The 16,742-nt window shown below is 40.4% G+C and overlaps 1 protein-coding gene and 2 long non-coding RNA genes across 4 annotated transcripts in view; 2 read left to right on the top strand and 1 right to left on the bottom strand.

Moving 5' to 3' along the window:
• LOC147010633 (uncharacterized) overlaps window positions 1-5,804 on the top strand; it is an 83,596-nt gene extending 77,792 nt beyond the window's left edge. The window contains exon 3 of the long non-coding RNA XR_015052151.1: window positions 5,203-5,804. This is a non-coding gene — a long non-coding RNA (uncharacterized LOC147010633). The remainder of the gene's footprint in view (window positions 1-5,202) is intronic.
• The window catches only part of LOC147010632 (uncharacterized), a 67,064-nt gene that overhangs the window by 45,755 nt on the left and 4,567 nt on the right, over window positions 1-16,742 (bottom strand). The gene's annotated exons all lie outside the window — the stretch shown is intronic.
• The window catches only part of LOC147010631 (uncharacterized), a 69,750-nt gene continuing 61,427 nt past the window's right edge, over window positions 8,420-16,742 (top strand). Inside the window, exon 1 of the mRNA XM_085858762.1 lies at window positions 8,420-8,783. Within this exon, the coding sequence (XP_085714888.1) occupies window positions 8,524-8,783 (260 nt within the window). The 5' untranslated portion in view covers window positions 8,420-8,523. The remainder of the gene's footprint in view (window positions 8,784-16,742) is intronic.

The following is a 16,742-nucleotide window of genomic DNA, read 5'->3' as shown; positions in this document are numbered from 1 at the left end:
ATTGACACTGCACTTGAATCATGACTAAGGGAATCATGACCAAGGACCTTTGCTTTGTGGTGAAAAGTCACACGTCACGTAATAAAGGGAAGTTACAATCAAAGTAAGATGATAAAAAACATCAATAATCTTGCCATTTCGACGTGATACTGTATTGAAGGGAAAGTATGCTGTGTTGAGATTTTTTAGACATCCATAACATGGAGCTTGATATTCAAAATAGAGTTGTAATCAGGGCTTTTATAAGCATACTGCTTTGATCAGCTGTTGATTATTCGTATAAATATATATATATAATTATACTGTATACATATTACACACACATATATATATATATATATATATATATATATATATATATATATATATATATATATATATATATATTTATGTATATACGGGGTGAGTCAGAAGTTGTGCCCGATTTTCTGTCAGTTGATTGTTTGTTTGCCATTTGTGTTACAGTGTACAAGAAGGTAGAAATAAATGAATGACATGTTTATCTAACCATTTATTCAAGAAAAAAATATTATGGAACTGTACCAAGCTGTTTACATGCAATTTTCAAAGTGCCCTCCCTCGTGATTGATGCACAATTGCAGCTGATCAGGCACAAAGCGGCACACACGTCTGCAGTGTTCGATATCAATTTCCTCAAACTTTGCAGTGATTTGAGCCTTCGATTCCTGAATGGAACGAGGCTTTTCACGATAAACAAGGTCTTTCATGAGCCCCCAAAGAAAGAAATCTGGAGGTGTAAGTTCTGGGGAGCGTGCGGGCCAATCCACTTTCTGGGAAAGTTTTCATCAAGCCACTGACGAACATGACGTCCATAATGAGGTGGAGCTCCATCATGCTGGAAATAACAGTCCTGATCTTGTACCCTGGGCCAAAAGAAGGTTTGCAGCATATCCAGGTAAATTTCTGCAGTAACAGATCCCTCAAAGAAAAAGGGTCCAATTATCCCAAATGGAGATATGGCTGCCCAAACTGTCACTCCAGTTAAATTTTCCTCCTTCTCAACTGTCACTCGGGTTATTCGCAGCCCAGTAGACACAATTGTGTCTGTTAATTGTGCCATTAAGCTTAAAACATGCCTCGTCTGACCACCAAAATCAAAAATATATAAATTATGAAAATTAATAATCTGCAAGACAATTATTAACAACATGATTTACCAGAAAGAATCTGACAGCCGAAAAAACAGAAATCGGGCGCTACTTTTGACTCACCCTGTATATATATATATATATATATATATATATATATATATATATATATATATATATATATATATATATATATATATATATATATATATATATATATATATTTACATAGTATCCCTATGTCGTAAGAGGCGAACAAGGGTTGTGTCAGGAAGGGCATCTGGCGTAAAACCTGTGCCAAATCAGTATGCGGATCATTACGGATGATCCGCTGTGGCGACCCCTAACGGGAGCAGCCGAAAGACGAACAACAACAACAACATATATATATATATATATATATATATATATATATATATATATATATATATATATATATATATATATATATTTACATAGATATATTCTGTCGTCAGGTCTGTCGTTTGGGACTACCACTGGTAACATGTAACCCAGTGCTACCTGCCGCATGGTGGGGTTGTCAGCGACTAAACTGACACACCTCACTGGCTTTACTGGTGGGGAGGGTGACTGTGACACCCTGCCAGCTCGAAAAAACAACACCTGACAAAGGGTGGATAAGCTCCCTTTGGGAACCAACAGCCATCCAGGGCAGAGATGGTGTCTTCTAAAACTGAAAAACACCCAATGAGGGAAGGAAAATGTATTTTTCTGCCTGGCCTGGATACCCCCTCCTGCACTGCCCAGTGTTCTTGTGAAGAGGTTTCGTTGTTTCAGGACTCAGTGAAGGCTTTGCCAGTTTATCCCCTTCTTTTTCTCTGTAGGTCTTAATATTTAGTAGCCTTCAGCCTTGTTTAGGGCAAATTTTAATGAATAATAATATTTTAAAAAGTAAATAAATATTTTTTTAATTGTATCTATATATATATATATATATATATATATATATATATATATATATATATATATATATATATATATATATATATATATATACTAGATGACCCGTGAACGCATTGGGTTCCCGTTGTGACAGCGGTTGAAAAAAAATCATTTCAAGAAAAAAAAAAAGATAGCCCCAGCAAACCATCCCACTGAGGTTGTTTGCATTGATCAAATTCTCATGAAGAGTACTTGACTGAATCAGGAATTGATTTTTAAATAATTTTTTTTGTTGCCCGATTTGAACGAAATTTGATACTTCACACAGCATGTGAATGGTGAGTAAGGTGGCCCTAAAATATTTGCGCTATCATGTACCATTTTGGCTGTATTTCAGGAACATACATACATTCAAGATGAGAGTTTTAGTTATGTATGTATATTTATATATATATATATATATATATATATATATATATATATATATATATATATATATATATATATATTGTTATGGTTCTGGAAAACTGCATTCCTCCGAGGCAATGGCACACAACATACAGCGATCCCATGTCAGTTATTTCATTAGTATGTGTTTACTTAGTCCTTTCCATGTCTCGTGGGTAAATGGGAAAGATGAGTTGCATTGGTTCGGTCTTCAATCTTCAATCCCTATTCTTATTCCACTCCTTTATCCTTCCTTGTCTCTTACACAAACCACGCAAGTAAGCAAGCAAGCGCACAGACGATAAAAGGAACTAAGCAAAGCACCGCGAGGCTCATTTACATCTGCGCACCATTTTCCATTCAAAACTGCGTGCAAATTTCCACGGCCGCCTCATCTCAGACCTTCATTCAGCTTACCACGACGTTACAACGATCACCACAACCACTCCTCATGTCTCCCAAAAAACGTTTGAATGGAGGCCAATGCACGTTCGCTTCCAAAAAACCCTGGCCCCATGTTGATCTTGGAGCTCTGATGCATGGCCAGGTCAGTAAGCGAAAAGGGTCCACTTTCTTTTTTTTTTGTGTTGCCGGGTCCATTTTCTTTTGCCGGGCCTGGCGGGGCATGGCTATGGTGCGGGACAATGGATGTGGGCCAATGGGGAGGCTTGAAATCACTAGTATCCCTGTTTACTCCAACTCTAAGCTCCTCTCTTGCTCACGGCTCATGAAAGGAGCAAATTCAATGGCAGAGAGCAGAAATCGCCAGGGGCGAGACTGGTCAGGTTGTGGCAGAGATCAGACATCGCCAGGGGAGAGACTTGTCAGACTGCAGTGGACTTCAGACCTTTCTGGGGAAGGCATTGGCAGACGGCGCAAAGAGGGCAAGCTTCAGCACTGAGCGAGTAATGCCATGAGTCAGCACGAAGCAAGTGACTACGACTATGGCCTGAAACCATTCCCATTTCATTGACGCTCAGTACAGCTGCATCCAGCAGCCACCAGTTACATTTACAGATACTTGCACCACTCTGATAGGCTCTGTTTATCTTATGCATCTTTCTCTACGATCTGCTTTCATCTACTGTGGACACACAACACCAATCGGCACAGGCAAGTCCTGACCAACCATTCTTTTCAGAGCGAAACGACCATTCTTTTTAGAGTGAACCTTACTGACTCACACCTCACATCTTCCTCTTCCACCACACTGCATGAAACGCTGCACTACACTCGCACCTCTCACTCCCGTACCGTAGACACCTTCAGTTTTTCTCCCTCCTTCCTCCTTCCGAAGCATTTGGGTTGCGCAGGTCCGCTGACCACACCAGGTATTAAGAGGTCGCTAATCCTCAACTGCTTCTTATCTCTCTGGGATATCTCTAATTTTCCTCAGGGAGTGTGTGTGTGTGTGTGTGTGTGTGTGTGTGTGTGTGTGTGTGTGTGTGTGTGTGTGTGTGTGTGTGTGTGTGTGTGTGTGTGTGTGTGTGATGGTGCCTGCTATCGCATAAGTTAAGAATGTATAAGTTTATTGAGGGTAACTCTGCACTGTCTCCTTGAGTGATTATTGTATTCCTTTTGCCACACCCACAAATTCCTTGCTTTCCCCTGCTGTACATTTGTGAATAAATCCCATACTGTGCCACATAACTTTCCTCGCATTGTTAAATAAATTTGAATCTTATAAATGTACCCAGCTTGTATATTTTTTGTCTTTTCCTTCATTGGCCTAGCATGTCTGCACCATAGCATAACCCGGACGTGATGTCCCAAAATCTGCTTAGTAGCCGGTTCATACTTGGCAGCTCCGCTCGGATACACCTGATACAGTAAGTAATGCATGTATGCATCGAGGGCATGATTCCCCGATAAGGCGACCACATGTTCCTATTTAAACGGTTGTCATATGAAGGACACTGGATCCCATGGTAAAGTTATTGGCGTTTGCAGTCGATTCGCGACCAACCGCACATCACATTATTTGTGTGCGATGGCCTGTGATTCAAGGTAAGTCCGGAGAGGAACCAGGGACATGTAGCCCCTCACATGTAGTTCCCCCGTGTACACAATATATGTATGTATATTTATATATATATATATATATATATATATATATATATTATATATGTATATAAAATTTATATATATATATATATATTTATATATATATATATATATATATATATATATATATATATATATATATATATATATATATATATATATATATATATATATATATATATATATATATATATATACAAACAAAAATATATTGCAGCGGTTCTGCGAAACTGGCATTCCCCCGAGGCAATGGCGTACAACATATAGCGGGCGCGAGACAGTTGTTTCATAAGTACAGTACTTTTTGTAGATAGCCCTTCCCTTATGTGTAATGGGTTTATGGGACAATATGTACATTGCATGGGCTTTTGACAGGCCTTTCTTCATGTTCGTGGCCAGAGAGCGCAATCAAATACCCAAGCACCATGTTAACCTCAGAGATACATCGCATGGCAGACTTGGGGGTGAGAGAGGCCATTCCCACTGGTGGAGCCTCGCATGGGCAAAGCTAGCGCCAGGGGAATCATCCGTAAACCAATGAGGGCACTGGAAAACACCAATCACTCCACCTGATCCACTCCCAAGTGCCGCCTTGACGAGGGGATTATAAAGGTGCTCACAGTTATCTGTATCAGGCTCTTGGTTCTATGGCTGTGCGTTCTTGTTCATGGGTTCACAGTGTGGTGAGCAACGGAGCTTGACGGAGTGGGTGGAACGTGTCGAATGGAGCCCATGGAGTGGATTGCAGACCAAGTGGGAAAGCCAGATGCCAGACAAAGTGCAGTATTAGTCCATTAGCATTTACACGTACAGACCTCTTTCCACTTCACTGTCGGACTATCTTCTCACACATTCTTTGCTTTACTTCCAATCCCCCTTGATCCAAATCTTGACACCTTCCTCTCCGCACTTCACCTGCATATCACTGCAGCCCCCCTCCCGACTATGCACCATAAACACCCTCAGTTTTCCCCCCCCTTCCCCTCCTTAGCAACTGGGCTTGCACTGGTCCATTGAGCACACATGGTAAACAAGTCACCAACACTGTCTCTTATTTCTGTTTACTTCATAATTTCCTCGAGGAATGATTCTGACTGCACTTGTTTCGTTAACACAGATAAAATTGTGGAAGTTTTAGGATCGGGATAACTCTGCATTGTGTCTCTTGTGTTTGTATATAACTGTTTTTCTTTTGCTGCACTTCACCAATCCTTGCTTTCCTCTGCTGTACAAATATTGCTGTGTATTAAATCCATTGCTTACTGTGCCACTACACATACCTTTCCTCACCCTTGCTGAAATAAATTGTTTCCTTAATAAATTTACCCAGATAGTAGTGTCTTTTCCTCCATTGGTCTGGCATTGTCTGCACATAATGTTATCTGAGAAGTTATACCCCTCCGATTGGCTCCAAACATTAGCCGGTGCATACTTGGCAGCTCTGCTCGGCTGCATCTGATCAGGTAAGATTAAGACAAGTGCGCATCTAAGAGACGAGCCCCCCTTGATATCATCATCCAAATGTAAGGTTACCATGTGAAGTAGTGACACCTTGCCAGGATTGGCGGTACCAATCAGCATTCGTGGTTGATTAGCAACCCACCAAGCCACGGAGTTGTCCACAACTGATGGCCTTCGGACCGGGCATGAGGGAAGAACCCAAGTGCTTCCCCTCATGGCGAACCTCGAACCTTGGCCCGTAACAGTATGTATGTATACACCCATACAGTGGGGTGCAAAAGTACGAGATCACAAGGAAATTTATTTATTAAGATGTGATAACAAAATGAATCACTATAATGTGAAACCAAAGGCACTTTCAAGGGATTTCCATGAACGCTTCAGGATATAACAACATTTATTACAATAGGAAAACAAACATTCGATGAGGACAACAAACTTTAAATATGCATTTCAATAAAATAGGCATTATCAAAGCTTTTCGACTTGTACTCATCAGGATAAAGCCACAAGTAGATGAAGAAGAAGCACCAAACTCTCGTTTATAAAGTTACAATGTAATGTCCTCAACATTGATCGGTTGAGAGAAAGAAAGGATGGGATTACCTGATTGGTGGAACCACAGAGCATCATGAATAATGAGTGGGTGGAAATGAACCATCATGAATAATGATTAGGTGGAGATGAATCACCAAGAACCAGCGGAAACGTAATGCTAGTTAGCTGAGGCCTAGTAGAGGGTGGTGGTTTTCAATGATGACTCAACATTGACTATCTCCCTTGGAGGTTATCTATAAGGACTGTCTTCGTGCTGCAGGTAATTGGGTAGACTTGACAGGGAATAAGTACCATTGGGACATTTTGCATCGTTTTTTTGTTTCCTATTTTAACAACCACTCAACTTCTCAAAAGACCAAATTTAAAGTTTCTGGCCCAAATTTCATGCATGACAATGCCAGACCCCACAATTATTGTGCAATTACCCACATTTTGTGAAATGATGACATCACAACCCTGCCCGGCCCAGCACAGAAACAGGATTTATATCCAATAAAGCACGTTTCAGACATTCTTGGATGTAGTTTTAAGAAAATGGACCCTTATGTGCACACTCTGGCACAGTTGGAGGCTGCTTTGCACCAGGAATGGCAAAAACTCCCTTTGGATTCTCCATGGTGGCGTATTCTGGGGTTGAGAAGGACGGTTGCACCAATCTTTCGTTCTAATGGTGCTCACACACATTATTGACGTTGTGAGACATTCGTTCTGGGGTGATATCTTTGGATGTCATATTGACTGATCCTGAGCCATCCATTATAGGATATGCTACCGGCAGCCCCAAAGTCATCGTATATTTTTGGAGTCAATCAAGGTCATTACAGGCATCGTCATGTTGAGGTTTCTAAAAAAATCAACAAAAGCTATAAATTTGTATTGACATTTGCCAAACATACTACATGCATACTGGATGAAAAATGGTTATATTTTCAATCAATGTAATTTTGTGAAAATTTTTCTCGATTATTGCTGTTATCCATAATACAGCCATGACATAACTTTTTCAATATATATCTATCTATATCTATCTATATATATATATATATATATATATATATATATATATATATATATATATATATATATATATATATATATATATATATATATATATATATATATATATATATATATATATATATATATATATATATAGATATATAGATAGATATATACATATACATGGAATGAACAGCAGCAGCTGGGGCCACAAGTGTGACAAATTGCCACAATTAACCAAAAATGTAAAAACCTATCTGGAATAAAAAGCGGTGCTTCTCGAAAGCAATTTTTGAAAGATCTTGTTGTAAGCAGAAAAATTGACGAAACTGGCTTCCCTTCCTTTTGCAACATCGTCAAAGTGATTTGTGTTGAGAAATCATTTTGCAAAAGCATGTCGCACGCGTCACAAAGGTGACACGTTCACGTGGAAGTGCCGGTTGTGGCTGATGCGGACGCGTGCGTTAAAATACGAGCTGCCGTTTGAGATTTTCGATATAACTCCTTGTCTGTTCGCAGCCTGCTGGCAGCGGTGAAAGAAGAAAAAAAGCGAAATGCAGACGCCTGTAACTCATTCGTGTTTTTTCTTCCAAAATCCCAGGCTTCGAAAGCGCCACGTTCAGTAAATTGACTCGGTTTTCGCGCAGAGTGCAGGACAATATGCTCGTGTCTGAGCAGTTCGTGCAGCACATAAACGTTCATTAAGGCGTCGATGGAGTGCGTCAGCAGGGAGGGGGAATGGGAGTGGGGGTACGGGTGGAGGCAAGGGGGTACTGGTAATTCTGCGCGGGCAATTTGCCATGTGTACTCTGTACAGGATTGAGAAAAAAAAGGGGCTCGCAGTGAGAGCAAGGAATTGAGAGAAATAATTCAGGCGTTGAGGATAGAAAAAGTGATCAAAAACGATGACCACCACCGCACCACCCCTCCCCACCTGCTCCATCCCCTTTCCTTCCTTTTGCTCGGGACATTTGGCAGAGAGATGACTGGAAGGCCCTCTGCCAAATGGCCCAACGATGCTGATTGGTCTCGAGGCTTTCCTCCAGGAATGAAAGGCTGGATTTCCCAGTCCCTCCACCCGGACTTGTGGGCGCAGAAGGCATCGAGAGGCAAGGCGAGCTCACAGATCTGTTCAAGGAGGAGAGGGCGAGCTGCGACTGCGGACACGCGTCGCCTGCTCATCAAGGTGCGAGTGCTCCGCAAGTTGGGACCTCATCCACGAGAGAAGGCAACCAGTGGTGGGTGAGTAAATGTTGGTTTGTCTGGTTTGTCATGCCATGCGATTTCATTATCTCACCACATAATATGTCAGGGTTGAAGTTGCATTTCAATTCGAAATTATCTGGAGCATCTCATCAGCACCGCACGTGCAACGACGCATTCATGCAGAGAAGAAATTACTCAGTGGAAGAACAACCATGTGAAAAGCAGGACTTGTTCAATGCATTTCAAAGATATGAAGATAAAAGTGACACTGCACGACATCATGTGATGTCAAAGAGGAGAAAGATCCCATAGCATCAATCATACTGCTTGTGCCTATTGGCAGGGACTACAGAATGCAAGTGGGCTATCCTGTTTGTAAACCTTCCAAAGAACCTCCTGCTGTTCACACATTTTGGCACGATCGAGTGTTTGAAGAGTTTCAAACGGAGTTTGAACGAAGCCATGTGAAATGTACTTCTTGCAAGAAGTACAAGATGGTGTATCGCTGCAAGGATTGGAATCTTTAGAAACCACAACTCAGGTTGTTGATTTCTGACATGGGAGAGCAATGTGCATCGCATAGCCTGCTGAGATTTAAGACTGAAACTCCTCAACTGATCTTCCATGCAAAACCTTGGTTCAAATCATGAAAAACCCTATCAGTGGTTGTGTACAGAAGCTTGAAGTACTTTTGCAAAGACTTTCAGTGATTCCTCAGATGACCATGAGGTAGACAAAGAGGGATTCTCAGAGGGAATCCAAAGAAATTAAAGCTTACAGACAACAGCTCTGCTGTGGTTTGTCCAGGGAGTCGCTAAGTGACAGTATATCTTAATGGTTGATCCAAAAGAAAACTTTTATACCCGGAATTTTCTTCAAACTCTTATAACCTACCCCAACCCCTATTCCATATATATATATATATATATATATATATATATATATATATATATATATATATATATATATATATATATATATATTCATATACATGTATTGCTGAAATTTGGAAAATATTACCTTGATGTACAATTGATTTACTTCTGAAATTTGCAGCTGATTTCATCCAGTGGAAGCTGAGAAACGTCTTTTCAGTTCCTGTGTTACAGTTGCCTACAGAGAAACCGGTCTATATAAAGGGAGGGGTGCTTTATGCCTTCCTTGATATATATATATATATATATATATATATATATATATATATATATATATATATATATATATATATATATATATATATATATATATATATATCTTTATGACCAAGAAAACCCTGAAAACACCAGTGTAGAGTCATTTATTATGGTGTTGGGTGACCACATGAGGCCAGGAAGGCCCATATGTGCCGTGGCATTCTGGAGGAGTGATGTGGCACCATTCTTCCATGAGAAAGTCAATCAACTCACACCTGTTGGATGAAGGTGAAAAACGCTGTCTCAGGTGTCATTCCAGAATAGCCCATAAATGCTCGATTGGGTTCCATGGACAACATGGACAACATCAGTGTCGATGGACAACATCAGTGTCATGTTCATGAAACCATTGGGTGACCACAGTGCTCGGTGGATGTGGGCTTGGGGGGGGTGTGGGGGCGAGGCAGGAGGAGGTCTCCTCTTGCAGCCATGCTTGCCATAACTATAGGCAACCAGGTCTGTGCAGAATTTTATGCATGCTGTGATGTTATTTGCTTAATGAGCAGATGGGCCACATCCGTGTGGAAGCCATTGCTTGGTGTACCTCATTTACCCAGGTGTTTCCAATTCTTTGTCCACTCCCTGTATATCTTATATATATATATATATATATATATATATATATATATATATATATATATATATATATATATATATATATATATATATATATATATATATATTATACATGACGACCTGTAAACCCGTTGGATTCCCGTTGTAACCGGTTGATAAAAAAATCATTTAAAAAAAAAAAACGAAAAAAGATAGCTCTAGCGGACTATACAGCTGTAGTTGTTTGCGTTGATCAAATTCTCCCGAAGAGTACTCGACTGAATCAGGAATTGATTTTTTAAATATTTTTTTCTTTGCCCGATTTGAACGAAACTTGATACTGCACACCGCAGGCGAATGTTGAGTATGGTGAGCCGAAAATTTTTGTGCTGTCCTGTACCGTTTTGGCTGTATTTCGGGAACATACATACATACATACATACATTCAAGATGAGAGTTTTAGTAATATATAGAAGATATCCAAAGTGTTTGTTTATTTGTTTGTTTGTGACACTACTCCTCTGAGCTCCGATGGTTAATCGCCACAAAACTTTATGGGGTCACATTATTTACCACATTGCACCAAAATAGGGCTTTAAAAACGGTCTTTTTTCACAATTCATAAAATATAAACACACAAGCTGCCACCTGTCACCATATCCGCGAAGGGAAAATCCATTTCTGCAATGCTTCATAAAAAGCCCGTTTTCTTTGGTATTTCAACCCGGATACCAATCTATTTGGTGAGGTGGTGATCTCCGATCATCAACTATGGTATCAAATGTGAAAAATAACTAATTAAGACGTAACGGTGATCAGTTGGATCAGGGAAGAAGGAGTCACGTGACCTCTCCAATGTACTCATCATTCAAAAACTGAACATAGTACTAACACAACATATAGTGGGGCAACTTTGCATAACGATTGTGCATTTTGTGAGGAAAGCACCAAATTTGGCACACTAGTAGCCTATCATATTATGAAGAGATTTGGATATTGGGCCATCTCAAAATGATGGCAGTGGAAAATGGCTGCCACAGCCATCAGCGGCTGAATTTGAGATGGCCCAATATCCAAGTCTGTTCATAATATGTTAGGCTACTAGTGTGCCAAATTTGGTGCTTTCCTCACAAAATGCACAATTGTTATGCTATATTTAGCTAAGTTGCCCCACTAAAACAGTATAGATCGATTTGAAGGTAATTTTACTGCTCATTTAAAGACATAACTGACAGGGGTGAAAGACGTTAAACGAACCAAGTAAACATAGTAACTTGATTTTTGATCGTAGATGTTAATTAATTTAATTGTAGATGTCCCATCTTAAATGAGGAATTTTTTGTCGTGTGTATTTTTGTTATATATGAGAATTCAGTGTAAACATTTAATGAGGAGATATTATAGTGGGTGCAGCTGGTGACCTTGGCAACCGTTAATTTTTAGATTTTCAAATGGTTTCTGGTCACTATCACCGAAATATTCAACTACAGGTGAGATATATTTCATTTATTGCAATATTATCCATATCTCGATCCTCTTAACGATGTCTTATCTTAGGGGACATTCAAAAATTACATACCTAACATGTTGGGAGAGGGGGGCATGGGTGGGTGTATGTGCAAACGTGATGGAGTTTACACTTACAGGGGGGTTGGCGGTGCTTCCAGAGCTGTTACATAACGACCTTTTTCATTACATATGAAAGGACCTTTTGGTCGTTTCTGGGTGAGCTTTTCAGAACCTTAAAAAAGGAGGTTCTGATAGAGCTTTTTTCTATTAGCCATGGCTTTGCCGAGAAATCTCACTGTAAGCTGGTGGATGGAAGAAAAAAGTGATGCCACCTCTTTGAGAAGAGGGAGGAAGAAGAGACTGCAGCAGGAAAATAGATTGTCTATCTCTATATGTAAAACCAAAATGTTTTGTTGAGTGTGACCTTACTGCTTTGAGCTCCCAAAGTAAGTTCATGACAAAACTTTCTTCGATCAGATTTTTAACCACGATGTACCTACATAGGTGTTTTCAACAGTCATGACAAGGTCATTTGGCTCATTAATGCTGTGTTGCACTCCAGAGTCAATTAATTTACTACAACTTCACTCCTTTTACACCCTGTACGGCCTGTAGACCCCATTAGACCCTTCACACCCACTTAGACCCTTTTGCGACGTATAGACCTTTGACCTTTTCAACACCTTTCAGATGTATAGAGCTTTTATAGACCTTTTTTCAGATGTATAGACCCTTTGGACAATTTCAGAACATTCGGACCCCTTTTGCTCTTTCACCCTTAGACCCCTTCAGACATTTAGACCCATTTAAGACCCTTAGACACTTTAAACCCCTTTTTGACCGTTTAAGACCCTTAAGCCACTGTAGACCCCTCTACATCCCTTAATTAGAAAATCTAAAACAATTCCACCAAGAATCGTTTTTGATGACCTTTTTCATGCACCATTCACGTCAAATCACAATTTGCGATGACGAATCAAAACTGATATCCAAAGTGAACCTGATGTGTAAAAGTAAAACTGAAATGATTGATCTATGGATTATCGAATGGGAAACCAGAATGAAATGCTGTGAGAAATACTGAATAGGAAATTGTCGAAAGCAAAGCTATGGGGAGTATTGAGAGAGGGTGTATGTTGGGGACTAAAGAAGCGAAGTGGAAAGGGATAGGTGCCTGCAGGTGGTCGGTTCGCATGGAAAGAACTTTGGTGATCTTCCATAAGGCGGTAGGCCCAAAACGTGCCTAAATTAGTTTCCCAGCTGAGCTTTCACAATGTCACCTCACTCCCAAGCAGTACTTCAGAGGTACAACAAGCATGGATTGGAAATCTTCACTGGTGGAATGGAATGAGGTTGCCAAGGCTACCAGCTCCACCTACTGCGAAATGTGCACACTGAATATTTACACTAAATTCCCATTTCTTCCAATACACACTCATTTGAGGTGAGACATCGACAAACCCATCAGTGACAGGTACCCTGATCGTATGTATGTGTGTGTGTGTGTGTGTGTGTGTGTGTGTATATATATATATATATATCTTCTTCTTCTTCTTCTTTCGGCTGCTCCCGTTAGGGGTCGCCACAGCGGATCATCCGTATGATCCGCATCGTGGTTTGGCACATGTTTTACGCCGGATGCCCTTCCTGACGCAACCCTGGTCGCCTCTTACGACACAGGGATATGGTACACCTATTTTAACCAAGGTATACACCGGCCCAGTACACTGGTACTCATTTCGCCGACCTCGGAAGGATGACAGGCTGAGTCAACCCCCTGGTGTATTAATTCAGTGGTCCAACGGGGCTTGAACTCAGGACCTTTTGGATCCCAAGCCGCTGCCCTAACCACTGCACCAACACCAGGCTTCATATATATATATATATATATATATATATATATATATATATATATATATATATATATATATATATATATATATATATATATATATATATATATATATATATATATATATATATATATATATATATATATATATACATACATACACACATATACATTTCTTTATACATATGTGTATACATTTAAATTAACGACTCAACAAACGAGAAATGCGAATAATTTCATTCACCACCACATGCATTATTTTTGTTTTCCTTTTGAAAAAACACTTAAAAAATTGATCTGAAGCTCATAGAGGAAGATGAATCGTATGTGGGAAAATGATATCAGGATACATCAGTGTACCTTTGCATGTGTTACAAGGACAAGAACAGATGATTGACAAATTACATATCGTACGTTGAATTTGAACCATGGTTCGAAGCATTATGTACCATGGTTTTGATGCAAATGCCAAACTGGCCAACCCGATGGATATCTTGTACTTTTTATTGTGTCTTTATGCTGAAATATTCCTCCAAATTTAAGAACCGTTTGCAAAACGAACGAGTTTTGAGTTGATTATACAGTGTTCTGCTTTGAATTTTGAGAGATTATTCATGATTCTTTATGTTTTAGCTTTGGTGGTCTTAGAGCTCTTCATATTATTGAAATGTCGACATGTCTGCTTGAATGAGCCCAATCCCATCAGGACAGTCTGGTTCGGACTCGGATTGGAGTCCTCCATGGAAGGGTGAGTGCCGACGGCTGAGTGACAGTGCGATAGCTGAGATGGTGGAGTGCTCTCCTCTGGGCTTTCTGGTCATGGATTTGTTTTTATGTATGGAGTCAATTCCAAAGAAAAAAAAAAAACGAAAATGCTGCCTGATGGTGTTCGTATGGGTGCTGCATGTCGGAGCACCTAGTCCTTTGGATGGGGAGGAAAAGTCAGCTGTTCAGTCTAGACTTAGGTTGTGGACTTGAGATCCCTCGGTATGTCGTTGTATTGAATAAGTATATTGGTTATAGAGATATCAACATCACGAAGTGACAAGAGATTAAAGGTAAGAATGGCTTCCCTCCCCAGAAGTGAAGCAAAAATATACTGGAAGGGTACTTGGTAGAGTGTGTACTTCCACCCTGTAATGCCTGATCCACGAGAAAATATTGGGCCCATTACATTTTTTGAAATATCATGCGATATATCGTTTTTGGCCCTTTCTCTCAAAGGTGAAGAATCAGCATCTCAAGGATATGTGGATGGGCCAGGCATCTGCCTGGGGGATTGCCATATGGAGGCTCCTGGAGTACCGGCAGATAGTGGACGCAGCGACGCGCTGCTCCCATACCTGACCTGACCCTGACTCAATGGTGAAGAATCACTTTGAAAATTCGAGTAGTCGGATCCGAATCCGGATCTTCACCATCATCTAATCAGTTCGACCTTGTCACACAGTAAACCTGTCCAAAAAAATTTCATCCCGATCTGTCCGCAACTTTTTGAGATATCCTGTACACAGACAAACAGACAGACAAACAGATAGACAAACAGACAGAAAGAGGTGAAAACATACCTCTTTCACCTTCAGTGGTGGAGATAGTAAACATAATGGAGAGTGGCTATGGCACAGGTATGATGGACCAAACGGACTCTTTCTCTGTCAAAGTTTTCTTGTATTTATTTTACGAAGTATAGAGGAAGGTGCGGACAAGATTCCCTCCCACATAACTTCCTTGGCCCCAGTTTTGGTTCATCATCAACGTCCACACCGGAGGGCTCTCTGCCTGACGGCATAGCGGGTAATTTCAACCTGAAAGAGTCTGGCATACCGACCGAGCAGTACATTGGGCGAGGAGAGAGCAGGGGTGGGGTGGACCTGGCCCCATCTTTACTAACAGAGTCAAAGTCAAGCAATTTAAACACCAATTTTCTTTGAAGTTTTTGAGACATGTATTCGAGATGCTGACACCGATGCCACATATCCAATATTATACCTGGAATCTCATCTTGCTTATTTTCCAATCAGAAATATATGCTGTCTTCATTGACGACAGGAAGAACTGGAGTGGTAATCAAGATCTGTTAGCAAACTGCGTGCTACTCAGATCTACAGACTTAACAGGCCAAGTCATAGTGATTCATCCTGGCATGGAGCATTTCCGGCAATAGTTAATACTGGAAGGCAGGCGAGACTGTGCGTGCATGTGCTTCGTACATGGGTATGCCAATGAGGGCTCGGTGAGACGAACGTCTCACTTGCAGTCCAAGAGTTACGGTTTTGGGTTCAAGTTCTCCAAAACAACGATGCGTTGTGCCATTTTGTTGAGACGTCAGTCACATCTCAAGCGGTGATGCCTCCATCATTCTGGCAGAAAATTATGGTTGCTTATGTGAAGTGAAGGAAATGCTAGATATTATTATAAAACAAAAACAGATTTTCAGGTTGTTCGATGTCAACTGTTGTTTGTTATGTTAAGTGTTAGGTTAGGTTAGGTTAGGTTATAGTGGGGCAACTTAGCATAACAATTGTGCATTTTGTGAGGAAAGCACCAAATTTGGCACATTCGTAGCCTATCATATTATGAACAGATTTGGATATTGGGCCATCTCAAAATTTTGATGGCAGTGGAAAATGGCTGCCACAGCCATCAGCGGCTGAATTTGAGATGGCCCGATATCCAAATCTGTTCATAATATGATAGGCTACTAGTGTGCCAAATTTGGTGCTTTCCTCACAAAATGCACAACTGTTATTCTATATTTAGCTAAGTTGCCCCACTATTAGGACATCAACTGTTTGGGTTAGTCAACTGTCAGACGTTGAAAAGGAGAGATCTCCACGGGACATTCCCCTGGTTCAATACTGAGAGGGGACCTTGTGCAATGGTCAA

The sequence above is a fragment of the Eptatretus burgeri genome, chromosome 16, assembly GCF_056783735.1.
Source record: "Eptatretus burgeri isolate ZD-2024b chromosome 16, Ebu_testis_v1, whole genome shotgun sequence".
Taxonomy (NCBI): domain Eukaryota; kingdom Metazoa; phylum Chordata; class Myxini; order Myxiniformes; family Myxinidae; genus Eptatretus; species Eptatretus burgeri.
The sequence above is the reverse complement of the archived record's forward strand: the minus strand, read 5'-3'. Positions and strand labels throughout refer to the sequence as shown.